This window comes from Indicator indicator, chromosome 18 (assembly GCF_027791375.1).
Source record: "Indicator indicator isolate 239-I01 chromosome 18, UM_Iind_1.1, whole genome shotgun sequence".
Lineage (NCBI taxonomy): Eukaryota > Metazoa > Chordata > Aves > Piciformes > Indicatoridae > Indicator > Indicator indicator.
The window spans coordinates 18,203,082-18,228,879 of record NC_072027.1 but is presented as its reverse complement, the minus strand read 5'-3'; the positions used below and the strand labels follow the sequence as shown (position 1 = coordinate 18,228,879).

Here is a 25,798-nt window from a genome sequence, read left to right as displayed (position 1 = left end):
GCAACAACCCCTGTCCACCTAGGACCCGGACCCGGACCCGGACCCGGACCCGGACCCCGCTCCCGCTCCCGCCCCAGCGCACACCCCTGCGCATGCGCGCAGACCGCGGTACGCCAGCCCCGCGCTGTCATTCGCTGCGCATGCGGCAGCTCGGAGCCAAAGGCGCCTGCGCGCTGCCCGGCCTGACGCAAGGCCACTGCAATCGCCCTGCGCTTTATCCTGTCCGACCTTGAGTGCGCGGCCTTCCGCAGGACCCAGGCTGTCCGAATTGTGCCGGTGTGTAGCGGACCCATTCGAAGCCCGTGTCTCGCCCCAGATCCTGCGGCCTCAGGTAGAGGATTCTCCCACAGTCTCAATATTGCAGAGCGCAGCCCTGCTACGGGTGCTGGTCCCCGACCGGAGAGGCAAAGAACGCGCGTGTGAAGATCAGGCGAGTCTCTAGGCAGCCCGTGCCGGGGGTCCTGCGACGCACTCTCAGCCCCTCCCCGCGGCCCACGTGGGTGGAGGTTTCCAGAAGAGCCGCGGCTCCGCGCACACCTTGTCCTGCCGCCGGTTCTGCTCCACCGCCCTGCAGCCATGCTCAGCGCCCGCCGCGCCGCCGCCCGCCTCCCGCTGCTCCTGCCGCGCGCAGCCCCCGCGCCCGCGCCGCCCGGCCTGGCGCAGGTGGGGACGGGGTGGCCTCGGGGGGGGGGATGGGCCCGGACGGGAGAGGCCTAGGGGAGGTCGGAGGGGACGGAGAAGGCCCGAGGGGACGGGGATGCCGGAGGGGACGGGCGAGTTCGGGGGGAGCGATAGGGGCTCGGGAGAGGGCTACGGGCATGGCAAGGGAGGCTGTTAGTGTGGGAGACCCGACAGCGCCGGGGATGGGCCCAGGCCGCTGATCCCATGGTCTGTCTCGGGTATGGACGGGGTTTTGTGAGGAAAAAGAGTTAATCGCCGTACAGCAGCTAGCGGCTGAGGAGGAGGCAGCGCACCGGGAGCGTGTTCCACGTGCCTGGATTTATTTTCGAGGAGCTTTACAGTAAGGTTGTATAATTCCGCGTGAAAATTGCGTTGGCGATCAGTTAAGGATAGTTGGGAAAGCATTTTACGAACAGGTCGGGGACCAAATCCTGTAGCTTTCTATGCTGGATTGGTCGGACTGATGGGTGTCTCCCACACAGAGCAGGTCACTGCTTCAAACGTGCTGCTCACATGGCCTTCCCTAGCCCGTATCTGCTCAGGGAGTGCAGCTAGGCCAAGTGTTTTCAAGAATTAGCAAAATCGTAATGTATTGTTGTGGTCCTGTTTGTGATAAGTTATCTTCTTAAAAATTCATTCTCAGAAGAAGGGATAATGCATTCAGAATTCTTGCAGATGCTGTTTTGCTCATGCCAAGTGAAAGAATTACTGCAAAATTTGGGCTGCAGGTTCTTAAAGGGATGTAGTAGATCATTTGTTGCGGACCACACATAGAGCTTTGAGGAATGGGGTTAATGTTTATCTGCTGCTGTTCACTGGAAGCTGAAGGTTCAGAGTTGATTTACTTAAGTGGGTTTTTTTTGCCTGGTAGCATATTTGGAGCCTGGCCTGTATGAGGAAAATAGCTCTGTTCTGATAATATAAATCAGGGCCAGATGCAGTAACTCAAATTTTGTGTCAGTTTGAGTCTTTCTCAAATTATTCCTTAGTTTGTACTGGAGTTTTTAAAAACAAGACACTGTAGTGGGACTGTGTTGCTTCAGAAGCTTGTCCCTTTGAAAGTCATGAATTGGAGATCACTTAATATTTAAAGCTAAGTTTTCATTTGACTGTGTTTACTTTATAGACATTCTGGAATGGCCTCAGTCAGAATGTTCTCAGAGCAGCATCCAGCAGAAAATATGCGTAAGTATCTCCTTATTTTCTAAGTTTGGCTGTTTGATATTTATATTTACTGTACTCCTGATACCAGGACTGATTACTGAAGTCAGAGATGGAGTAACAGAGCAAAGTCAGCAAGATAAACTTAGATCTTGTACATGTAACTTTTTAAAGGCCATTTCTTTATCTCTTGGTGGTGGTGTTTTTTTTTCAAGCAGACCTTTAAGACTTCTTCCTATCTTCTGTCACCACCAGCAGCATCCAGAAAATGTGGATTGTTGAGATTTGTTTGATTAACAAACATATCTTCCACCCAAACAAACATACCCCAAGTGTTGAAGGACCAACTTCTAGACTGATAGTGAATGAGAGGGATCATGGAATGATTTGGGTTGGAAGGGATGTCCAAAGGTCATCAGCTCCTGCAGTGAGCAGGAGGCCTCTGAGTGGCTCCATTTCACTACAGATAAAGTTCATTTCAAGCAGCTTGTGTATTTTAATCCCTGGGGTTTTTCTTGTTGCAAGCTAATGGGAATTGAGTAGCAGTTGTGTAACTGGAATGCTTTGTGACTGTTGCTGGTTCAGGACACAGTGGGAAATGTGTTTGTGTTAGGAAAACTGCCCCATTCTGGTTTGTGCAGAGAAACTGAGTAGCTGCACATCTCCCAGATCACTGACTGATATTTGAACTGGAGTTAGAACAACTTAACACTTTGAGTGAGAAGATGATAAACATAGTCCTGCTCTACCTTCAGTGTGCTTCCTTCATCTCAGGACATGGCTTGGTTTAAGGCAAAACTGGTTCAGGAGTTCACTTCAACTGTGGAAGGGGCAATACACTCTAGGAAAGAGGAAGTGGTTTTATGTAAGAACCACTCCCATTTTTCAACATTAAATTAATTTGTTGCTCCTCAGGGTCAAAAAGATAACCATCTTTGGCTCTGGCTCAGGGAATCCTGCATTGATTGAGTAATTTGTTGTCTCTGTGTTCTTTTCATGCTAAGCAACAAAAAAACCCCAAACCAGTACAATTTACTATTAGCATTTTGACTCTGGGTGGTGAGCATCAAAATTAACTCAAAAGAGGTCCTCTCTGTATGTAGAGACAGAATTAGTTACCACTGGTCTATGTCAAAACCCTAACAGGATGTTGACAAACAGGTAGTAAAGGTTATTCTGGGGAAGAATAACAATTTTGAGGCTTATTTTAACAAGCAAGGGTTTGCCTATAAGTGATCTAATTGATAACAGAGATGCAAGATTAAGCTCTTGGAATGCCAGCATGGTGAGGGGTGAAAAGGAGGAGACCATCCAGTCCAACACCCCTGCTAAAGCAGGGTCACCCACAGCAGCTTGTCCAGGAGGATTCCTGAACATTTAGTGAAAAATGACTTTGTTCTGTCTTCAGAGTAGGAAGTTTTTTGCTGTCATTTTCCTTTAGTAGTAATTCTATTTTTTCCCCACAATATGCTTTTCAGCTCAGAAGCAATTAAAGGTGCTGTTATTGGAATTGATCTGGGGACAACCAACTCCTGTGTGGCAGTTATGGAAGGAAAGCAAGCAAAAGTAAGTGAAAAATGAACCCCAGCTTGCAGTGATAGTATTGCAAGTTGAATGTCTACATTGATCTTAAAATCATAGAATTGTTTAGGCTGAAAAACACCTTTGAGATTATCAAATCTAACCAATAACCCAACAATACGAAGTCCACTGCTAAAGCACATCCCTCAGCACCACATCTACATGCATTATAAAATCTTCCAGGGATGATGATTCAATCATCTTCCTGGGCAACCTATGCCAGGGTTTGACAACCCTTTCCATGAAGAAATGGTTCTTTATGTCCAACCTAAACCTTTCCATGAAGAAATTGTTCCCTTGCATCAAACTTGAGGCTGTCTTCTCTTGTCCTGTCACTTGTTGCTTGGAAGGAGAGACCAACCCTAACCTGGCTCAACTCTCCTTTCAGTAGAGAGCAATGAGGTCTCCCTCAGCCTCCTTTTCTCCAGGCTGAACAACCCCAGGTCCCTCAGCTGCTTCTCTCCAGACCCTTCACCAGCTTCCTTGCCTTTCTCTGGACCCACCTCAGCGCCTCAATGCCTTTTAGTTGAGGGGATGTTCTCCGGGGCTATGTTTTCTCTGACTGTGTCCTGTTGCAATTTTTCCCCAGGTGCTGGAAAACTCGGAGGGTGCCAGGACAACGCCTTCCGTCGTGGCGTTCACGGCCGACGGGGAGCGGCTGGTGGGGATGCCGGCCAAGCGGCAGGCGGTGACCAACCCGCACAACACCTTCTACGCCACCAAGCGGCTGATCGGGAGGCGCTTCGACGACTCGGAAGTGAAGAAGGATATGTGAGTGAGGGGGAGGGGGGAGATACTCCACCAGCAGTGCGCCAAATGCAGTGCTGTGTAACGAGGCCTGTTTGAAATCACAGAATCAACCAACTTGGAAAAGACCTCAGAGATCATCAAGTCCAACCTGTTACCTAATCCCAAACACCTCCTGACAATTAAACCATGGCTCCAAGTGCCACATCCAGGCTTTTTTTGAGCACCTCCAGGGATGGTGACTCCACCACCTCCCTGGGCAGCACATTGCAATGGCAAATTACTCTTTCTGGGAAGAACTTTCTCCTCACTGGGAGCCTAAACCTCCCCTGGCGCAGCTTGAGACTGTGTCCTCTTGTTCTGGTGCTGGTTGCCTGGGAGAAGAGAGCAACCCCCTCCTGGCTACAACCTCCCTTCAGGTAGTTGTAGAGAGCAATGAGGTCTCCCCTGAGCCTCTTCCAGGCTAAACACCCCCAGCTCCCTCAACCTCTCCTCACAGGGCTGTGCTCCAGACCCCTCCCCAGCCTTGTTGTCCTTCTCTGGGCATGTTCAAGTATCTCAGAGTCCTTCAACCCTTGTTGGAGGAAGTGGTTGCACCCTCATGTCTCAAAGGGTTGTTGCTTAGGTTGTTAGGGCCAAGCTGCATTGTAGAAAATCACTGAATGGTTTGGGGTGGAAGGCGTCTTGAAGATCATGTAGTTTCAATCCCCCTGCACACTGAGGAGGGACATCTTCAACTAGATCAGGTTGCTTAAAGCCCCATCCAACCTGACCTTGAGTACTTCCAAGGAGGGAGTATCCACAGCTTATCTGGGCAACCCATAATAGTGTCTCACCTCCCTCACTGAAGTATTACTTCTTATACCTAATGTAAACCTCCCCTTTCTGTTTTGCTATGTTTGTTAGCAATCTTGGTAAGGTTTTCAGAGAAGTCAGAGGTCTGGGAAACTTTTGATTGTGTCTCACCTCCCTCACTCTGAAGTATTACTTCTTAATACCTTATGTAAATTTCCCCTCTCTGTTTTGCTGTGTTAGTTACCAATCTTTGTAAGGTTTTCAGAGAAGTCAAAGGTCCACCATTTGGTCTATCTCTGGGCAACCTGTGATAGTGTCTCACCTCCCTCACTGAAATATTACGTCTTAATACCTAATGTAAATCTCCCCTCTCTGTTTTGCTATGTTTGTTACCAATCTTGGTAAGGTTTTCAGAGAATTCAAAGGTCCACCATTTGGTCTGTGTTCCCCTTCAGCCTCCCCTTCTTGCTAAAAGCATCTGCCAAAGGAGACCTTTCATTCTTGAGGGTGCTTACAGTCACAGCTGTATGATCCTACCTAAGGCTTGTGATTAAATGATGCAGCTAATTAAAAGCAGTAGTACATTGGCACTTCTGGGACTCTTGGATCTGAGGCTGCTGTTGGCAATTTCAGCATTCTTTGTCTAGAACTGCTACATGTTGACCTGCTGCCAGCTGCAGGAGTTTGGTGCTGTGTGCTGATGCAGGAACTGAGGGTGGAATCCTTCTCTTTCAGTAAGAACGTTCCATTTAAGATTGTCCGTGCCTCCAATGGTGATGCCTGGGTAGAGGCTCATGGGAAGCTCTATTCTCCAAGCCAGATCGGTGCCTTTGTGCTAATGAAGATGAAGGAAACTGCAGGTTGGTACAGGGTTTGGTCTTTGCCATCAGTGTGCACCAGTGTGACCTTGCTGCTGGGCTGTGGTAAAGTGGAAGTACAGCCACCAGGTAGTTTTTGTGGTATGGGGATCCTTAAAGAGCAAGTCCTTACATGGAGCAGATCATGGAAGGCTGCAGTGGTGGGCATGTTAGGAAGCCTCAAGGAAGATCAGTGCCTGCCTTAGTTTGGGATTTTTTGGCAAGGTATTAGTTCTTTACTTACAACCTTCTGACTAAAATTGAATACTGATTGAGTTGATGCTGAGTTTGAAGCAAAATGAGCCTGTGCTTACTCAGAAGGGAAAGCTCCCTCACCTCCTGAGTTGCAGGCCTTGTGCCTCCCAGGCTGGGACAGCAGCCAGGGATTTGAGTGACTTTGCCCTTAATCAACTGCAAGATTTGTAGCAAGGCAAGGAGTGTTCAAGGGACTTGATGTGGGGACTGATGGAATAGCTTCTTAGCCAGTGCTGACTTTAGATCTTCACTAGGGGAAAATATCCATTGGCCTTCAGAAAGCTTTGTTATTGTGTGTTAGGGGTGTGTTGCTTTTTTTTTTCTTCTCCCTTTCAATTCCTAATGTGTTTGTTGGTTGTTTTTTTTGGTGGGATTGAAAATCATACATAGAGATAATAGCTGCCTTCCACAGCCTTGTTTGATAGTCATGCATCCAGTGTTAAGTATTTGGAGGACAAGGCTAAACATTGTTAGTAAAGCTTCATCCAGAGATTTTTGTTCTTCAGTGTTGAGTTTCTGGGCACTTGCTAAAGCTCCACCCAATAGTGGGAATGTGAGCAGCTAGGTGTGATCAGTCTGACTTACTCTGAGTGGGGTGATGTTCCTCTGCCTTAAACAGGAGCCTGCTTGCTGTAAGGTTGTTATATTTTGGCCTGGATGCCACATGAGCTATGGAATGATCTGTGTGGAAGGGCTGTGCAGAGTTAATGCATAGGTGTAAATCCTATCTGGGTATTCCCACTGTACCATGCACATTCTTATTTTTCAGCAGGTCTGAATTTACATTTGATGACATCCTTCTCTTTTTTTTTTTTTTTTTGAGGGAAGTTTGTGACCTTAAGTCACAAACCTAAGAGTGGCCTTGAGGGTGCAACACCTGGTTTTGTTGACTTGTGGTCTCAAACACTTGCAAAGTTCATGTCTGTAATTTGTACCATGTAAACAGCAGACTCAGGGTGAAAATGAGTAAGTTTTAAGTGCATCACACATTGAACACCCAAAAAATAGAGAACAGCTTCAGTCCCATGCACTGAAAAGGCTCTCAGATGAATTCCCACTTGCTACTGGCATCCAGTGGCTCATTAATTGCAGAGGTGCTTAGTGCTGTCAGAAGTCCACAAACTATTCCATGTTAGGTGGAAAACTTGATTTCTGCACAGCTCTATCTGCATCTTAGCAGCAAGTTCTTAAGTCAGCAAGCCTGTGTTCTATTCTTAGTTAAGGAAAATTATTTCAAACTACATCATAATCTCTTCTGGCTTCCTGATTTGTCTCCTCTTTCTTCCAGAAAACTACCTGGGACATGCAGCCAAGAATGCTGTGATCACAGTCCCTGCTTACTTCAACGATTCCCAGAGACAGGTATTGACCAAAGTGGAAGATTTGGGGGCTTATAAATGATTTGGTTTCCCTTCAGCAGTCAGCATTCTTCCTCCTTTTCCTCTAGGCCACTAAAGACGCTGGGCAGATCGCTGGCTTGAATGTTTTGAGAGTGATTAATGAACCAACAGCAGCTGCACTTGCCTATGGTCTGGACAAGTCTGAAGACAAAGTGTAAGTGCCTGTTCATAACTCCTACCCTCTCCAGTCAGCGTGCTGGAAATTGCTTTGCAGATGCCTCTTCTGCTTTCTGTTTGGTAAAATCGTTGGTTGGAGTTCTGCCAAAGCAGACTCACTGCTGTGAGTCAGTGCTGTGTAATGTCACCTCTGTTCTATGCCAACCATACTCCTTACAGTGAGTTCATAACTTGTAGCTACAACTTAATTATCCAAGCTAAATGTCAGTTTAATTATCTTACGGCTAGGGTGTGGTTAAGGACAGCTGGGTGAGAGGTTCTCTCTGGTGCTGGAGTACCACCAGAGGTGTGCTGAGGTTTGGTGCCTGATCTTCACAGCTGGATTCTTCTTCCCTGGCTGCATTCAGCCTTCTGTCAGGGGTGATTATATAAATGCAGTGGGTTGGTAACAGATTTTGTATTTCTGATGTAGGTAATGGTGCTGTGAAAGCCTCATGCTTTGAAAAACATGTTTCATAATGGTTCTGGTGTCCCTGGCCTTGGCCTTGGATGGGAGTGTGTCTTGCTTTGGAGGAGGGGCTGCCTTCTCTGAAGTAATGGGCAGGTTAAGCATCTTGCAGCTCATCTTTAGAGAAGGACTTGGAGCGCTCCAGGAGGGTGGATGCTGTGGCATTTGCTTACTGCTGGCTTTTAGAGAGGCTTTTAACTTTGTGAATTCTGCACACTTCAGCTCCTGAGCAGTGGGATTTTCGAGCTTTGTCTCTACAGTAATGGTTTTGTGCCTCTGTCCTTGTAGCATTGCAGTCTACGATTTGGGTGGTGGCACATTTGATATTTCCATTTTGGAGATCCAGAAGGGAGTCTTTGAGGTGAAGTCTACCAATGGTGACACTTTCCTAGGTGGAGAAGATTTCGACCAGGCTTTGCTGCAGCATATTGTTAAAGAATTCAAGAGAGAGGTAAAGTATCTCATCAAAATCCACTCTCTTCTTACACTGAACTTCTATAACAGAAAGGGAATTTTCTTAATTATTAGGACTTGATTTGTAATTTGATACAGTTGAAATTTAAGATGTCTGTTGGCCTAGCTTCTAGTTCTTAAACTTGTTTCCTTGAGGTGGAATATTCTTTTCCTGGAAGGCTGGAATAGCAGCACTCTGCCTTCTTTCCTCTAGGACTGTCCTGTACATAGTCTGCTTGCTTTCAATTGCAGCAGAGATTTTTATTATTAAATGTGTCAGCAGAGTTACATACAGTAGAGTGTTGGCTGCAGAGTAATTCCACCTCCTTCACCCATCCAGTCTTGCCTTTATGTTCCATAATGTGACTGCTTTTCCAAGCTTTAGTCAGTTCCTTACTGTATAATCACTGTCAGAACTGTCAGAGAGGGTTAGTGGATGTTCTTGAAATGCTAAATACAGTTGCCAGAAGTGAGAGATCAGCTGAAGATGAGCATACTGGGCTGTGTCTCTACAAACATCTTCATGCTTAAGAGTGGTGGGAGGCTGAACTGCAATGAAGACAACTTCTCTGTGGGTCCTGTGTGATGTTAGCCTGTATTGTTTGTCACCTAGATGGGTGTTGACCTGACTAAAGACAACATGGCCCTTCAGAGGGTGAGAGAGGCATCAGAGAAAGCAAAGTGTGAGCTTTCATCATCTGTGCAGGTAGGTGGCTGGGCTCAAAGCAGTGCAGTAGAACGTTGTGATACACTGAGGTCTGCATTAGTTTTGTTTACCATGCTCTATGAAATGGTTGCTTTTTTTTTATCCATGTGGTAGCAGAACAAACTTCTGCTTTTTGTGTAGCAATGACATCACTGTACCCTGCTGAAGGACTTTCTGTTAGACTTGAGGAGCACAGTTAGTTGTTGGAAGCTCAGAATGTTAGCAGGTGCTGGGTTGTGCCTTTCTTCTGGCACCATATTTTCTCATCTTGCAGGGAACATGGCCTTGTTCCCAACTTAACTCTGCAATTTAGATATATGAAATCAGGGCATTTAGCTGCAGCTGGTGCTGCTGGGTTGCTGGAAGCACTTGGCAGCTTTGTGCAAGCAGTTCAGAACCTTGGTGCTGCTCATTCCATTGAAGCAGCTAATTTGTCTAATAAGACATCATTTCTATAAAGAATCTTTGCTTATTTGCCTATAGAAAGACTGCCTAGACAATGGGCAACATATACCCTTTATTTTTTCCACTCACATTTTGTATACTAATGCATTCAAGCATGTCCTTTATTCACTGCTGAATAAGGAGCTGGAGAGGCAGCAAGTTGAGGGGGGTGTAATAATCTTGCCTAAATGAAATTAAGGTCAATTATATAGTAATTGAAATGGGGACTCTGCCAATTTCTAGGTTCTGAATAAACTTTTTTCTTTTCCTGGATGGTGGTCTTTTTGTTGGCCAGTGGGGAGCTCCTAGCAAGGAGTTTAGACCAGTCACAATGGATGCATAGTTATGCCAGACACATAGCAGGCTCTGTTTTACTAGCTCAGGAGTTGGCAAGTACAGGCTGGTCATACCAGGAAAAACTGAATTCCTTAACTCTTTAGCAGTGAGGAGGAAACAGCTTGGTTTGGGCCTTGCCTTTGATGCTATTTATAAAGTGAGTGCACACCTCTCATTTCTGATGTGGCTTTAGTTCTTGTTGTGTGAACTTAATCTCTAAAGCTTAAAGCATTGATGGTTTTCATTGCCTTGATTTGTAGTAGCTTTTGATGTCAGCATGACTCAGCACTTGAGCAAGATGCTTTCAGCTGAGATTTGCTTGGGAAATCCAGCATGTGAATTTGTAGAATCATTCACCAATAGCCTGGAGAAGAGATTTTTGGTCTCAGGCACTGATGAACTTTGTGTTAAATAGCAATGGACTGGCTGTCCAACCTGAGTTGTTTGCATTTAGAGAACAGTTGTGAGTTACTGCCTTCAAGTAGCTTACCTTATATGAGGTGGTGTTTGGCAAAGGGTTTTTGGAGCTCTGCAGGTGGGTTTGCTCCTGTGTTATGCTATAGGAAAAGGATTGAGGTTGTCACTCATAAGGTTTTGACTCTTACTTCCTAGATAGGATAGAAATGACATTATTTTGCTCAACAACATAATAACAGTATTAGAACTGAGACTTAACAGCTGCAAGCAGGTTGTTAACGGAGTGCCTGATGTGTTAAAAGCACATCTACTGCCCCTTAAAGACCTGACTGCAGAGCCAACAGCCATGTCAAGGCTTCAGGACAGAACCTGAAACTTGATCTAAACCCTGCCTGTAGCTCATTTCCCACTGCTGTTCTTCACCCTGTGTGTGTGCTGCAGACTGATATTAACTTGCCATACCTCACGATGGATGCCTCTGGACCAAAGCACTTGAACATGAAGCTGAGCCGCGCACAGTTCGAGGGCATCGTGGCCGATCTGATCAAGAGGACAGTAGCGCCCTGCCAGAAAGCCATGCAGGATGCTGAGGTCAGCAAGAGTGACATTGGTGAAGTCATCCTCGTCGGTGGCATGACCAGGATGCCAAAGGTATGAGCTAAGGCCCTGCTTAGAGGCGAAGCTGGCACAGCTTCTGTTAGGGGTGATCCGTAACAGGAAGGTTGGGAGTCTGGTAACGTCAGGGCTCCAGCAGCTGAAGGCCCCCAGAAGCAAAGCAAACGTGCTGAGTAGTCACATGAAAGCAGCAGCAAGGGCCTCTCTCATCCTGTATAATTAGCTCAGCTTGGATCTGGGGGCTGTAGCTGAGCCACACCTCACATAAACAAGTAGGAGGTGCCAGGAGCTGAAAACTCATCTCCACTTCCTGATGTGGACTGACTGTAGCAGTGCTGTTGAGATGCACAGGATGTTTCCTCTTGGGGGCTTCAGAGTGTGGTACAGGTGCACTTCAGTGACAGCAGCCTGTCAGTAACCTTCACCTTCCAGTGGATTTCTCTCCCTGTAGAGCACTCGCAGCTAGCTGTGAAGAAACTGCACAAGCAGAAGGGCTGCTACCTGTTGGCTGCATGCATTCAGCAGCCTCAACATCAAGCATGTTGGAGCTGGCTGTTCCAAAGACCCTTCTTACCTAACAGTTGGCCCTGGTGTTCCGTGGTAATAAGCACCTACATGTAGCTTAGGAGCTTGATCTGCTGACATGCAGAGTCTTGCAGATGAGGCCCTGTCTGCTTATGAGTTCTTGCTCACAGCAAGGCAGAACACTGCTTGGCTGCCCTGAAATCAGAGCTGAACATGTGTAGGCACCACTGTCCTCAAGGGTACAGCTGTCCTCTTCCACAGAGATCATCAAAATCTTGGGACTATTTGCTTGCTGTTAAGATGTGTGATTTGCAAGTCTTTTCTCCTGGTACATGGCCCTCCTTGGGACTGGTGTTCTTGCCCATGGCAGGGGCTTGGAGCTGGGTGATTTTTAAGGTTCTTTCCAAGCCAAACTCTTCTGTGATTCTACAATTCTGGGTTTGGTGGTGAGGCTTTTTCACTCCCTGTGTTAAACGAGGCTGGTGGCTGGAAGTGATATTAATGTGTGCAGAAAGTCAGCTAGGGCAGGGGAACTAGAAGGAGCAAGACAAACAGAAGCTGCTGGTCTGGCCAAAGCTCGAGTGGAGTAAGTGTGCTGTACCTTTCCAAAGTCCCTGCTCTTCCAGCTGAGAACAGGAAAACCAATGTGGTTAGCTACGTAAAAAGTGAGGAAAAGCACTTCTAGGATTGGGGAAACCCTTCTTGAAACATGGATCCTTTAGGGGTGGAAGACACTCCTAAATACTGAGTAATTTTAATTCTCTTTTTTTTTTTTTTTTCCCCTTTTGCTCCCTATTTATGACTCCCAGCATCTGTGGCTTTGAGCTGCCAAGATGCTTTCCCAAGTGCCTGGAGCTAGAGCTCTGGTTCAGAGCAGTGCACAGAGCCTTCTCCTGTGTGTGTGGTTGTTTTCTTCACCCTGCTCAGATGGAACAGGCCTTCTTTGGAGCACTCAAGGCCAGTGCTCCAGGAAACCCACTGTGGGTGGTTAGCAGTAATGTTTCTTTTGTACTCTAAAATATGCCTCTAGAGGCAAAGGCTTGCACTTAATTATCTGCTCACACATTGTCTTCCTCTGCAATGAGTACTTCCAGCAGATGTCTCTTGGCTGAAGTGCAGAGGAGCTGGACATTTGCTTCCAGCACAGTTTTCCAAGCACATCACTCTGTGCCCATGTGTGCCTGGGGAGGGGCAGCAGCTGTGAGCAGGAACCAAATCCCACACCCTTCTGTGAGGAGGAGGAGGAGCAGCAGCAGACTACTGAGCTGCGCTCTGGAGTGGACACCTCACAGCTTTCCCATCTGGATGCTTCAGCAGTGAAATGTGTTGCAGTCATGAGCACGTCCTACCCAAAGGGCAGAGCAGGGCAAAGCTGATAACACAGCTCAGGCCAGCTGCTGGCACAGCAGATCTGCTGCTGTGGTGAAACAGCCCATTAAATAGAGTTCAAAAATGCTGTGCTTCATACCAGCTCCTTTTGACCTTTGTTACACACAGGGAATCACAGAATGGTGGGGTTTGGAAGGGAGCTCTAGAGGAGGTCAAGTCCAACCTCCCTACCAAAGCAGGATCACCTAGGGCAGGTCACTTAGGAACACATCCAGATAGATCTTGAAAGTCTGCAGAGAAAGAGGCTCCACAGCCTCTTTGGGCAGCCTGCTCCAGAGCTCCAGCACCTTCACAGTAAAGAAGTTTTTTCTCATGTGGAGGTATAACTTGATGTGCTCCAGTTTATATCCATTGCCCCTTGTCCTGTCCCAGGACACCATTGAAAAGAGACTGGCCCCTTCATGACACCCACCCTTCAGCTGTTTATAAACACTTAACAAGATGAACTGGCTTTCTGCTCTGGATTTTTATCCTCTCCCCTGTGCTCTGTCTCTGCAGCATTGCCATCCTGACAGCTGTGTTCTGCCCAGTGCTGGTTTGTACAAGTTCCCAGGGAGCAGTCCTTGACTCCTGTTTGATAAGCATGGAGTGATCCCTTCTGACTGTGGACAGGACTGACTTCTCTGGGGACTTGTAGCTGGCAAATGTGGCTGCAAGAATGTCTCCAGTGAAGGTTCTCTAGGCTGAAGCAAGTGTGGCTAACGGGTGCAGGGAAGCTTGGAAGCCAGGTTGGATGGGGCCTTGAGCAACCTGGTTTAGTAGGAGGTGTCCCTGCTCATGGCAGGGGAATGGAAAGAGATGGTTGTTAAGGTTCCTTCCAACCCAAACCATTCTGGGATTCTAATATGAAGGATTTGGGAGCAGCCACAGGCTTGGAGCTTAGTATTTCTATTGTGCCACAAGGTTTCACAGCAGCAGGAGCATAAAGATGCAAACCTTTAGCTGTGGCTCCTGTCTTCCTGTATCTACAGCATGGGATGGCAGTGGCTCCACTCAGCATCTGAGCTGTGCTTTCTCTCCATTCAGGTGCAGCAGACTGTGCAGGAATTGTTTGGCCGTGCTCCCAGCAAAGCAGTTAATCCTGATGAAGCTGTGGCTATTGGGGCAGCCATTCAAGGTGGTGTCTTGGCTGGTGACGTTACTGATGTGCTGCTGCTGGATGTGACTCCCCTCTCCTTGGGCATTGAGACACTGGGAGGTGTCTTCACAAAGCTCATCAACAGGAATACTACCATACCAACCAAGAAGAGCCAGGTACTCACTCTAGTTGGGTGGGTCTTCAGTGGGTTCAAACACCCAGTGAAGGCTACACAAAGCATCCTCATGGATAGTCTTGTCTCCTCTGGCAAGGAGGAGCAGCATAGAAATGGTTTCATGTCAGCCACTGAATACTTCTGTTAATTATTAGCGTGCCTAAGAGGGGGATAAGTTGTGTTTATGTGTGCCAAGGTACCCCAGGATGTTTGTGGCCTGGCCAGGATTACAGTGTGTGCCATGATGCTAACTGTCAACACATCATTCTGAAGAAGAATTGTGTGGAGACCTTCTGTAACTGAGCACCACACCCATCCCAGACCACCTTTGTTGGTCTGCATGATTGTTTTTTCCTGTTGTTGTAGACTTTCTGTCTTTGCCTTGCCTGGGTCTGCTCCTGTGTGCTCTTACTGACAACGCTTCTGGCTGGGGCATGAGGCTGGGACAGGAGCTTTGCTCATGGTACTGTGGCTGGGTGCAGCCTGCTGCTGCCATGGCACTGCCACTTTTCCTGTACTCAGTTGCATACAGGACAAGGTGCCAGTGAGCTTGGCTGTTGCTGACCTTGTTTTAACAGAGGAACAAGCATTTAATGGTTGTCTCTTCAAAGGAGCTTCTCTTTCTTCCTTGTTTAGTCAGCCTGTAACCACAGCAGTTCATGTGTTGCCCTTGACTGGCTCTCCAGTAACTTTCTGTTCTTCCACAGGTGTTTTCTACAGCAGCAGATGGGCAGACCCAAGTGGAGATTAAAGTGTGCCAGGGAGAGAGAGAGATGGCAAGTGACAACAAGCTTCTTGGCCAGTTCACATTGGTACGTTACCACTCAGTATGCATGACCTTAGACTTGACCTTCTTTGAGAAACTCAAAGCCTTCTCCATTTCATTTGACTCCTGAAGGCAATGTTGAGGGGGAGTCATCTTACAGAAGACATTTGACCCTGTTTGTAGTAAAAAAAGCAGTCTCCAAAGGCACAGCCTGCTTCTGGGATAGCCTTTTAGTGGCAGGGGAGAGCAATTAAAATTTAAGATGGAGCTCAAAGTTTCTGAGCAGTCTTATATGGCATAGGGAGTTGAGGGCCTGGTCACCTAGAAGGGCTCTCTTTACTCAGGAGGAGAAAGAGCTGCAAGAGCTCTGTAGCACCAGGCCTGTGCTGCAGATAACCTGAATCATGGCCCTTTATCCTGGGGCTGGAAAGAGAAAACTTGGGGCAGGCTCCAAGAGACCTTTGGTAACCCATTTCTGGCCTCATACGTTTTTTCCATGAATGCCTGTGGAACTGCCCTGCCTCCTGGAGAGCAGACATGCTCCAGGGATTCATCTGAACAGTGTGGCTGCCCAACCAGCTCTCTGCACAGAATTGGTTTGGTCAGTGTGGGCAGTGTCTGGCACTGTTACAACTGTTCAAGCTCATTGTTGCTAGCAAGAGCCCTGCAGAAGGGAAGGGCTTTGTGTTTCACAGATGCCATCGGATTGGAAGGGACTCTCAAAGGTCATCTTGTCCAACCCCCCCTGCAGTCAGCAGGGACATCTCCAACTAGATCAGGCTGCCCAGGGCCACAGCAAGTCTGATCTTGAATGCCTTCAGGAATGGGACCTCAACCACATCCCTGGGCAGCCTGTTCCAGTATTTCCCCACCCACGCTGTGCAGAGCTTCCTGCTGATGTCCAACCTAAATCTCCCCTGCTCCAGTTTCAAACCATTGCCCCATCCTGTCACCGCAGGCCCTTCTCAATAGTCCCTCCCCAGCCTTCCTGTAGGTCTTCTTCAGATACTGAAATACAGTTCTGTGGTCTCCCTGGAGCCTTCTCCAGGCTGAATAGCCCCAACTCTTTCTCCTGTGCTTTTGAAAGTAGCTGTACTGCCTGTGACTCTTAAAATGCCATTGAAACCTAGGTGTATCCAGAATTACAGCACCCTGTCACATCCATTGCCATGGAAAAGAGGCCTGCTTAGCAATAAAGCAGAACCTGTGTCACCCTGAAACCAAACTGGTTTTATGTGCAGTTGTCCTGAAATCTCTATCCTCTCAATTCTGCCAAGGTGCAACTCATTAACCACGGGGCACCAACAGGTATTTAGAGGACTCTGGGCTGTGGGTTGGTTAATGGCTGATTGAACTGCCAGATAAAGTGCCCAGCCCTGCTGAGCTCAATGCCTGTGGGAGCTAATGTCTAAGCACTTCTCATTCTCAGGTTGGGATTCCCCCAGCACCCCGAGGAGTGCCACAGATCGAGGTCACTTTCGACATTGATGCCAATGGCATCGTGCACGTCTCAGCCAAGGACAAAGGCACCGGACGCGAGCAGCAGAGTAAGTGCTCCGGGGTGCTGCCTGGCCATGAGGGGAGAAAGGTGGAGCAGTGATGGGGCTGTAGCATGCTGGGCTCCCAAGGTGACACTAGGTGACCCCAGAGCTAATGGGGTGCTGCCCCCATAGAATCATGGGATTGTCAGTGCTGGAAGGGACCTCAAGGATCATATAGCTCCAACCCTCCTACCATGGGCAGGGACACCTCACACTACAGCAGGTTGCTCACAGCCACATCCAGCTTGGCCTTCAAAACCTCCAGGCATGAGGCTTCCACCACCTCCCTGGGCAACCTGTGCCAGTCTCTCACCACCCTCATGGTGAAGAATTTCTTTCTAACATCCAATCTGAATCTACCCATTTCTAGTTTCGCTCCGTTCCCCCCAATCTTATCACTCCCTGACACCCTCAAAAGTCCCTCCCCAACTTTCTTGTAGCCCCCTTCAGATACTGGAAGGCCACAAGAAGGTCTCCTCAGAGCCTTTTCCTCTCCAGATCAAACAGCCCCAACTCTGTCTGTGTCCATAGGAGGCAGACTGATGGACATGCCGCAGAGCAGAGGTGGGGACTCTGCAGCATCTTAGTTGGTTAACAAGCAACCTGTTGCCACTGCAGCACAGATGGCAGCTGAAGTCCTCTCAGCCTGAGACCCTCTTCTGGAAAGGAGGGCTAAGTGTTACTGCAAAATGAAATAAGGAAGGGGAGGAGTGACAGCTGATGTGTGATTTTTTTTTTTTTAATTATTTTTTTTGTTGTTGTTCTGAGGAGGCCAAGCCTCTGTGAATACCCAGCACTCCTCTTAGCCTGCTAACAGATTGCCATCAGTGGATGCTCTCTCCTTGCACCTTAAAGATGAAGCAGCTGCCTATCCCAAGGTCAAGGAAGTCCTCACTGGCAGGGTTTCACCACCTTCCAAGTCATTTTGCACTGTGACAATCCTCTCTTGCTGTCTGCTGTGATCACCACAGTGATGGTTTATCAGGGTGTAGCTGTTTGGGGGTTTCCTGGATCAGCTGTGCCTCAGTCCCAGGGGAGGTATTGGGGTACAGGTGAGCTATAGATGGCTCACAGGAGTTTGTGGAACAGTGCTCGTCATGCTCTGTAGAAGTCACCTGTGTCACTGGAGGAGCTTGGAGCAGTGACATTCTGTCCCAAAGGGATAGAAATCAGGGTTTGGGACTCCAGGTTAATTGTTTTGGGGCTGTGCTGCTGGGCATGCTGTTCCTTGCTTAACACAGGGTGGGATTGCTGTGTGTCTGAGGCTGCCTGTGAAGGTGCCAGCTTTTAAGGAAGAAATCAAATTGGGGAGATCTCTGCTGAATCCAAGGCATGTCACATACAGCCAAACACATCAGCCCTGTGCCCAGCCCCTGCTTTGCTCCAAATTACTCCATTAGGAAGGGTTTGAAATTCAAGTATCATGCAACAGCAGGTATTTTGTGTAACCACCTTGTTCATTTCCAGCCATTTAAGCTGTAAACATCTCTAAATGGCAGGAGGCTTGGGGACTTCAAGCTGTCAGGAGATTCTGCTCTGCAGTGCAGGGTGTGGTGTTGTGGGGTAATTAACCACACAGCTGACATTTTCTAAAGCACTGCTGTGGGCTCACAAAATTAATTTGAAGCATTTGTAGATTCCCCTGCTGTAAAATAAATCTCTTTTGTGCCTCTAACTGGGAAGCCTCTGGACTGCCCAACAGTTGTTTCTTGGAGACAGGCACTTGAATGTGCTCTTGTTAAGAAAAATGTTGTTAATTCTGGCCTGGCACCTGGAAGGGGATTTTGCTGCCCTTCACCATCCTGCTTGGCTACTAGCATAAAACCACACTGCTTGTTACTCTGATTTCCTTGTGGGTTTGCCTTCTGTGGCAGCCTTCTACCTCTGAGTAAGCTGCTCCTGATAAGAGACAACCAGAATGCTTTAGCTGCCTGTCTGTATGCAGACCTGATGTTAAAGCTGATTTCCTCATACCACATCTACAGCCAGAGCACACACGTGGTGGTCCTCTGCCACTGAAATTGTTTCACTGCAGAGCTTTGCTTGTGTGTAGGCTCTATTTTTGGGAGCTTTTTGGCACAAATGGAGATGATTAGGGGACCTCTAAGACCACACCTGTAGAATCATGTCCTCTTGTCTTATCCTGCTACCAGCTTGGGCTGTTGTCCAACATGGACAGGAATCTGCCCTGGTAGAATGATTCCTCCTGTCTGGATTTTTTTTGTTGGTGGTGTTTTCTTTGTGCAACGTTTTTAACCTGCTGGAAGCCTCTTTGGTTTTGGAGCTTTGTGTCCTCTGTTTCCAGGAGGAATGACTGAAGCACTGTCAAAGTGACTTGTAGGCCAGTGGACAGGAAGAGGCTGGCAGAGCTGAGGAGCTCATAGATCTAAGATGTCAAACTTTTGTTTTGCCAGCAGCACCACTACCTCTTCAAAGCCTGGCTGCCTTTGTACTGCCCACAGGGCCCTCACAGGTGCGGAGCCTCCCAAGCAACAGAGGGCCTGGTGCCAGTGAGAGGCTTTGGGAAACAAAACTTTTCCTTTCCCCAGAGATGAGAGCAAGTTTGTAATCAATGCTTCTTCTCTACTGCAGTTGTTATTCAGTCTTCTGGTGGCCTTAGCAAGGATGAAATTGAGAACATGGTGAAGAATGCAGAGAAATACGCAGAGGAAGACAGGCGAAGAAAGGTAATGTGATCATTATGGGATGTTCCAGCTGGCAGTGACCTGCTGTTCTGTGCTGCTAGCTGGGCTCATCTTGGAAGGAGCTGTAGGCTCTGGTCTGTGTTGTTTGTGCAGTTACCCAAATACCTGCTTGCTTCCTACACTCCAGAGCTGCAAGGTGTAGGCAGAGGCATTTGGGTTTGGTGACCCTGTGTGCCCAGTGTTGTTATTCCTCCCTAAAGAACTCCTGGGATGTGGAGGCAGCAGTAAGAAAGTTCACCTGCCTTTTATCATAGAGCCACAGAATGGTTGGGGTTGGAAGGCACCTTAAAGATCCACTAGTTCCAACCCCCCTGCAACTCAGGGTGGACTTTTTGTCATCCATGCTCTTTACTGTCCACCTCATTATCTTGGATGTTCATTTGAATCACACAATCTCCCCCTGGTGGGGGATGGAAGGGACCTCTGAAGGTCATCCAGTCCAATCCCCTGCTCAAGCAGGGCACCCACAGCAGCTTGCCCAGGATCACAATGGCCAGGGGGGGTTTGGAAGCTCTCCACAGAAGAGTATTCCACAGCCTCTCTGGGCAGCCTGCTCCAGGCCTCCAGCACTCTCACACCAAGGGATTTTCTCCTTCTGTTCCAATGGAACCTCCTGGCTTCCAGTTCTTGCCCATTGCCCTTTGTGCTCTCCCTGGGCACCACTGACAAGAGTCTGGCCTCATCCTCTTGCCCCCCACCCTCTAGCTATTGATCAGATCCCATCTCAGGCTGCTCTTCTCCAGGCTCAACAGCCCCAGGGCTCTCAGCCAAGCTAACTGGGTTCTCACAGAGATGTTCCATTTAAGTGGAGGCAGAATGGGGATATTTAAACTACTTTTGAGTTTATTTTGAAACTTAATTTATAGAACCTGCCAAGCAGAGCTGCACCTGAGCCTCCCCTAAGTGGGAAGTTGCTTTCCACAGCAGTTAAATCTCAGTGTGTTGTCTGCAGTGCTCTATTCATCTGAGGACAGAGTTTGCCCTCAGCACAGGTCAGGCCTTCAGGAGGTGTTTGAAAGCCTCACTGACTTTGTCCACAAAAGGCTGGCACTTACTGTGGTTGAGTGACTGAACCTGTGATATACATAGGATTAATGGTTGGAACTAATTGGTTTAATCAGGGTAGTCCTAATGAATTGTGCTACTAAATATAGAGCATTGATTGTTAAGCAGACACAGCACAGGTCTACCTGGGGATGAGACACCAACATATGTTCAGTGATTCCTGAAACTGGCACACTGAATTGGTCCACTTGGTGTTCTCCTGGCCTGTAGAAATCTCTCTGGTGTTCAGGCAGCTCTGTAAGTCTCACCCTCAACAGTGAAGGGATCAGAAAGAGGACTGAAGGTGGGAATGCATGGAATAAATTCACATGAAGCAGCATCACCTTGCCTCAGAACCTCTCAAGCCACGAAGCATTGGCTCAGTAGCATTTGTAGGTCAGATGGAGAACCTTTGAAGACCTTGGTCTGGAAGTCCCACTGTTGAAATAACTACATTGTTGCCCTGAAGCATAGGTGGTGGCCTAGCATTTGAAGAGGCTGTACTGAAGACTCTTCCCTGTTGCTTTACTTTGTGTCTTAAATTGCTGAGGAATTTCTTCCCTCTTGGTAGTCCTCATCTCTCTCCAGAGGCCCATCAGGTGCAGGTGATTAGGTTGTTTTCCTAACAAACACTTCTCTACACCTGCTGTAGTTTTCAGCATTCCCTCATTAGACCCTTCTGGCCATGGTTTTCCTGCCATGGAAGTGTCATGAGTGCATGCACAGAGTTATCACTCTGCTGGTCTCTGCCTCCTGGTGTGAACTTTGGCATCCCCCAAAGATGTGTTGTAGAAGCAGCATTATTTGTCATCAGCTTTCCACTGTAGGTGGTTGGTGTCCTGAGAATGCTATCACAGCCTTGTTGAGGTAGACTTTTCTTTCAGGTGGAGAGGGCTGGGTGTCCCAGGGAGTGTTGCTGGTGACACTGGGTATGAATTATGTCCCAGTGAGACTCCTGCTCCTCTGTACCTAAGCCTGCCCTGTCCCCTGTTGTCTTCACAGCAGTACCATTAGGAACTGGTATTTCTTAGCTAGCACATCAGGGTTTTGCACTGTTCCACAAGCATTTGCAGTAAGGGCACATGGTAAAACAGCCCAGCACTTTGTCTCCAGTGCCCTTGTTGCTGGAGAAGCTGAACAGGAGTCTCCAGAAGCTCAGCTGCTTTCCTGAGGTGTGGAGCAAGCTGTGTTGTCCTGCACTCTCTGCCTTCTTCAGTGTGCCAGCACTCACACTGCTGTAGTTGCTTCCACTTCCAGGGAAGTAAGCAGGAAGTGCGAAAGCACAAGGATCACCTCACACAGGCTGCCTGTGGGGGCTTTCTGGTGCCAGAGCACATCTAGAATTGGTTTGCTTGCATTTCTTCTTGCCCTCCTGCTGTGCAGAAGGACCCTGGGTGGAAGCTGGAATGGAGTTTGGCAGTTGAATGCCAGCTGCTAGTTCATAGGTGGGCAGGTTGTGTCAGCAGTGCTGAGAGCAGCAGCCCCTTATGAGCTCTCTTCCCCAGGAACGGGTGGAAGCTGTCAACATGGCTGAAGGCATCATCCATGATACAGAGTCCAAGATGGAGGAGTTCAAGGATCAGCTGCCAGCAGATGAGGTAGGTCATTTCTGGTCCCATAACAGTGAAGGAGGTAAGATTCCTTACTAAGTTTGTGCTCAGATTCCTAACTCCCAGCTGGCTCTGCTCAGTGACACCAACTCTCTATTTCTGTGGCACAGTCATCAGCTCCTGGTTTTTGCACTTGAGTGGCATGAGGGTGGCTGATGGGAGGATGTAAGGACATGCTTAGAGGAGCACAGTGTGGATAATAGCAAATATCCTCTTTCAAAGTGTGAGTTCAGTGTCACTGAAGATCTAAGAGCCTGGGAAGCTGTTAATGAAAAGCCTTCTGTGTGAATTATGTCCTTGACTTGGCCTTGGTGGTGAGTTGATAAGGGCTGTGCTGTGGCCTGTGAGAGGAGAGTTTAGCTGGAGATTGAGTAGTGCCTGGCAGTGTTAGCAGAAGGACAGAGCTGCAATGCAGGCCCAGCAGTACAAAGCACCCAGGAACTTGGAGGCAGTGACAGTGATTCTGGCTACTTAACTCCCATTTTTCTTCTTTGGAGAGGATATTTAGCATCAGAAGAGTGCTTTTCCCATCAGTCCAAGGACAGTTTCATTTCTGCATTCTGAATACCAGAAGCCAAGTTTAAAACAGATTGCACAGCCTTCAAGTGATCAAGTCTTGGAAGCAGAATCAGAAGGCTACTTGGGGCTCTGTGAGGTGTTTGAAGGAACAAGGTGTAGCTTCTGACCAGTTCAGCTGCTCCTCTCTTCCAGGGTGCATATTGCCTGACTCTTGGGGGTTATGATCACTGCAGTTTCTCTCACAGGAGCACAAAGCCTAAAGCCCTGTTCCCTGTAATGTTTGGGGGTTTTTGGGGGTGGGGGGAATACCAGGGGAAGGTGGGGCAGTGCTGGTCCCTGTAATGTTTTTTGGGGGGGGGAATACCAGGGGAAGGTGGGGCAGTGCTGGTCCCTGTAATGGTTTTTTGGGGGGATACCAGGGGAAGGTGGGGCAGTGTTGGTCCCTGGAATGTTTGGGTTTTTTGGGGGATACCAGGGGAAGGTGGGGCAGTGGTGGTCCCTGGAATGGTTCTTGGGGGGGGGGGGGATACCAGGGGAAAGTGGGGCAGTGCTGGTCCCTGGAATGTCTTTTTTCGGGGGGGAATACCAGGGGAAGGTGGGGCAGTGGTGGTCCCTGGAATGTTTGGGTTTTTGCAGGGGGATACCAGGGGAAGGTGGGGCAGTGGTGGTCCCTGGAATGTTTGGGTTTTTGCAGGGGGATACCAGGGGAAGGTGGGGCAGTGGTGGTCCCTGGAATGTCTCTTGGCGGGGGAAATACCAGGGGAAGGTGGGGCAGTGGTGGTCCCTGGCATGTCTCTTGGTGGGGGAAATACCAGGGGAAGGTGAGGCAGTGCTGGGAGGGAGTCCTGTGGTGTCTGGGTGGAGGTGGTGACCTGGCCAGGAGGTGTCAGTCACCTTCCCCTTGCTGGGTCTGGACGAGAGCCTCTGCCTGCGGTTTGCCTGCAGACACTGCTGGATGTGTGCTGCCAGCACCACTGTTCCCCAGTCACCTCACTGCTCCAGGCCTGCCTCTCCCAGCAGTGTGTCAGTCTGAGAGGGACATGCCAGGCTGCATGGAGGCTTTGACAGATGGCTCCAGGGGTTGGGGATGGCACAGTCTTGCTTTTGTTTGCCTCTTCACTCCTTCTCCCACATGCATCAAAGGGATTAAACAGGGTGGTGAGCAACCTTGCTCCTTGGCTTTCTGACAGTGCCTTAAGTATGGATGCAAACCAGCTTTCTCTTGCCTTTACCCTGGCTCCTGGGGTGAGTGACTCAGTGGTTGAGGTGTGCCAGGGAGAGTGGCTCTCATCCTTGGCAGGCTGCTCAGTCTCTGCAGGGCTTTCTGTCCTTGGCGCCTCTGCTGAGCCGGCAAACAAGGCGACCGATTAATGCCAACTGTGGCACGTTTAGTCAAGTGGATAGGTGCCCAGTGGGATCTGAGCACAGTCCCAGCCTCTGCAGACTCTGTGGCTCAGTTGAGTCTCAAACTTCATGGCTTCTGGACAAGAAGAACAAAAAACAAAAGGCAGTTTTGCTGTGGCAAGTAGGTGATGAAATGACAAGGAGGAGACTGCCCGAAGTGCAGGATTTCATCCTGGCTTGTTTTGTGTCTTTACTTGCAGTGCAACAAATTAAAGGAAGAAATTGCCAAAATGAGGGAACTTCTGGCTCGTAAAGATACTGAAACAGGAGAAAACATCAGGCAGGCAGCAACCAACCTGCAGCAGGCTTCCCTGAAACTCTTTGAAATGGCATACAAGAAGGTAGGTTCACGGTCACCTCTGTGGTCCTCAGATGGGGCAGTTGGGACATCACCCATTGAGGCAGAGCTGTGCTTGGAAGTAGCACTGAGTCTCAGGGCTTTCCCTGTGGTGTGTAGAGTGCCTAAAGAAGTAACATGGACTTGTTTTAAAGGTGATTTTAAAACAGGCTACCTAAAACCACAGTAATAAGGTCATTGGGGCTTGCTTCTCATTGGTCTTCCCAGTGAAGGGCTTACCTGAAGGAACCCTGGCAGATGTGTGCTTCACCTCTCCAGGGAAGTCTCCCAGGATGGAAGTGGCACTCCCTGCCCAGGTGACCTTGGTATTGCTAAGCTCTCCTCACAGTGGGAAGCTGCTTTTCTGATAACAAACTGAAAACCTAGATGCTTTCCTTCCTCTTAGCAGCAGTCAGGCAGAGATGAAGATTGTTTCCATTCTCCAGTGGACAGTTGCTCTTTTCACCGAATGAAGGGTGGGGTTTTTTTTTCAGGCTACAACTAACCAAAACAGTTAGCTAGGGAAGGGAAAAAAGGAAAATGTCCAGGAAAGAGTTTTGTTGTTACAACAACTAACAAATCACCTCTTTCACAGATGGCCTCTGAGCGAGAGGGTTCTGGAAGCTCAGGGGATCAGAAGGAGGAGAAGCAATAAGAAGTCTCTGTCTTGCCTTGACCAGAGCATGAAGAGGTCGATTTTTCTTCTTGAAGCTTGGGAGAGAAGGGACCTTCCTGAGCAGCAGTGGGCAGAATTCAGACTTACTGTGTTTTTGCAGTATTCTATATATAAAATTCTTTAATGTATAAACTTAGTGATGTGTCTGCTAGATAAATTCTCACCTGATGAAAGCTGATTTCGTGCCAGACAAACTCATGAGCGTTTGGCACCCCCACACCCCCTGTGGGATTTCAACTGTGGCACTTGGGGACTTGCTGATCATTTTATTTCTGATACTTGACACAATGGTGTATTAAATCTGATCTCAGAGGTTGGAAACCATGTCACTAAAGGAAAGGGTGGAGATGGAAGTCCTGCTGGAACCAGGAGGAGAATGGCACCCGTGTGGATTTCCCCTCCTTGTGGATCTGAGTACTTGTGAATGGGTGGTGTAAGGCCTGTGAGCAGCAGTGCCAGGGCTGGTCGTGTTGCTGGAGAACATTCAGATCTGCAGCTGGGGGTAGTGCCCTTGTTGAAGGAGAGGAGGGGTTACTTCAAATTTAGCTGTAACATTATCTCTTACAAGAAAGGCTATGTGGAAGTTCAATACTTTGCTTGTCTGAGCCTTCTGCTCCATCCTGTGTCTGTTCTCTGCTATGGTAAAACAATTTCCTAAATAATAAAACTGTTACTGGATCCATCCTGGATTTTTTTAAAATAAAAGCAGAAAAGTGTCCAACATGGAGTTCTTGGTATCCTGGCCTTTGAGGGAGAACATCAGTGCCTTACCTGCCCCTGAGAGCAGAGAGTTGTGCTTCATTCAAGTGCAGGAAAAAGGTACCTGGTATCACATTAGGGTCCATCCTTCTGAGAGCAGCAAGGAGCTGCCTGGAACTGCACTTGCAGGCTAGCTGTGTCCTAGGCTGCATCAAAAGCAGCGTGGCCAGCAAATGGAGAGAGGTGATCCTGCTGCC

The 25,798-nt window shown here is 48.4% G+C and overlaps 1 protein-coding gene and 1 non-coding gene across 2 annotated transcripts; both read left to right on the top strand.

Annotated features, from left to right (window-relative positions):
- The first annotated feature begins 576 nt into the window (after window positions 1–576).
- On the top strand, window positions 577–25,555 carry HSPA9 (heat shock protein family A (Hsp70) member 9). Its single transcript, XM_054389154.1, has 17 exons — window positions 577–663; window positions 1,808–1,866; window positions 3,321–3,408; window positions 4,013–4,194; window positions 5,701–5,825; window positions 7,366–7,439; window positions 7,525–7,631; window positions 8,391–8,553; window positions 9,169–9,261; window positions 10,900–11,109; window positions 14,014–14,241; window positions 14,948–15,052; window positions 16,436–16,553; window positions 19,140–19,234; window positions 21,802–21,894; window positions 24,030–24,170; window positions 24,762–25,555. The coding sequence occupies exons 1-17, from the start codon at window positions 577–579 to the stop codon at window positions 24,819–24,821; spliced, it is 2,028 nt and encodes a 675-aa protein (XP_054245129.1). The 3' UTR covers window positions 24,822–25,555.
- Window positions 14,477–14,548, top strand: LOC128973214 (small nucleolar RNA SNORD63). Its single transcript, XR_008489284.1, has one exon. It is a non-coding gene; the product is annotated as a small nucleolar RNA SNORD63 (small nucleolar RNA).
- Window positions 25,556–25,798: the final 243 nt, after the last annotated feature.

What these genes read in the sequence shown, in the direction of transcription:
- HSPA9 (XM_054389154.1), top strand. Translation starts at nt 577, where the DNA reads ATGCTCAGCGCCCGCCGCGCCGCCGCCCGCCTCCCGCTGCTCCTGCCG. An exon ending in GCATGACCAGGATGCCAAAG is followed by an intron (nt 11,110 to 14,013) that starts GTATGAGCTAAG and finishes CTCTCCATTCAG; the next exon opens with GTGCAGCAGACTGTGCAGGA. An exon ending in TACCAACCAAGAAGAGCCAG is followed by an intron (nt 14,242 to 14,947) that starts GTACTCACTCTA and finishes GTTCTTCCACAG; the next exon opens with GTGTTTTCTACAGCAGCAGA.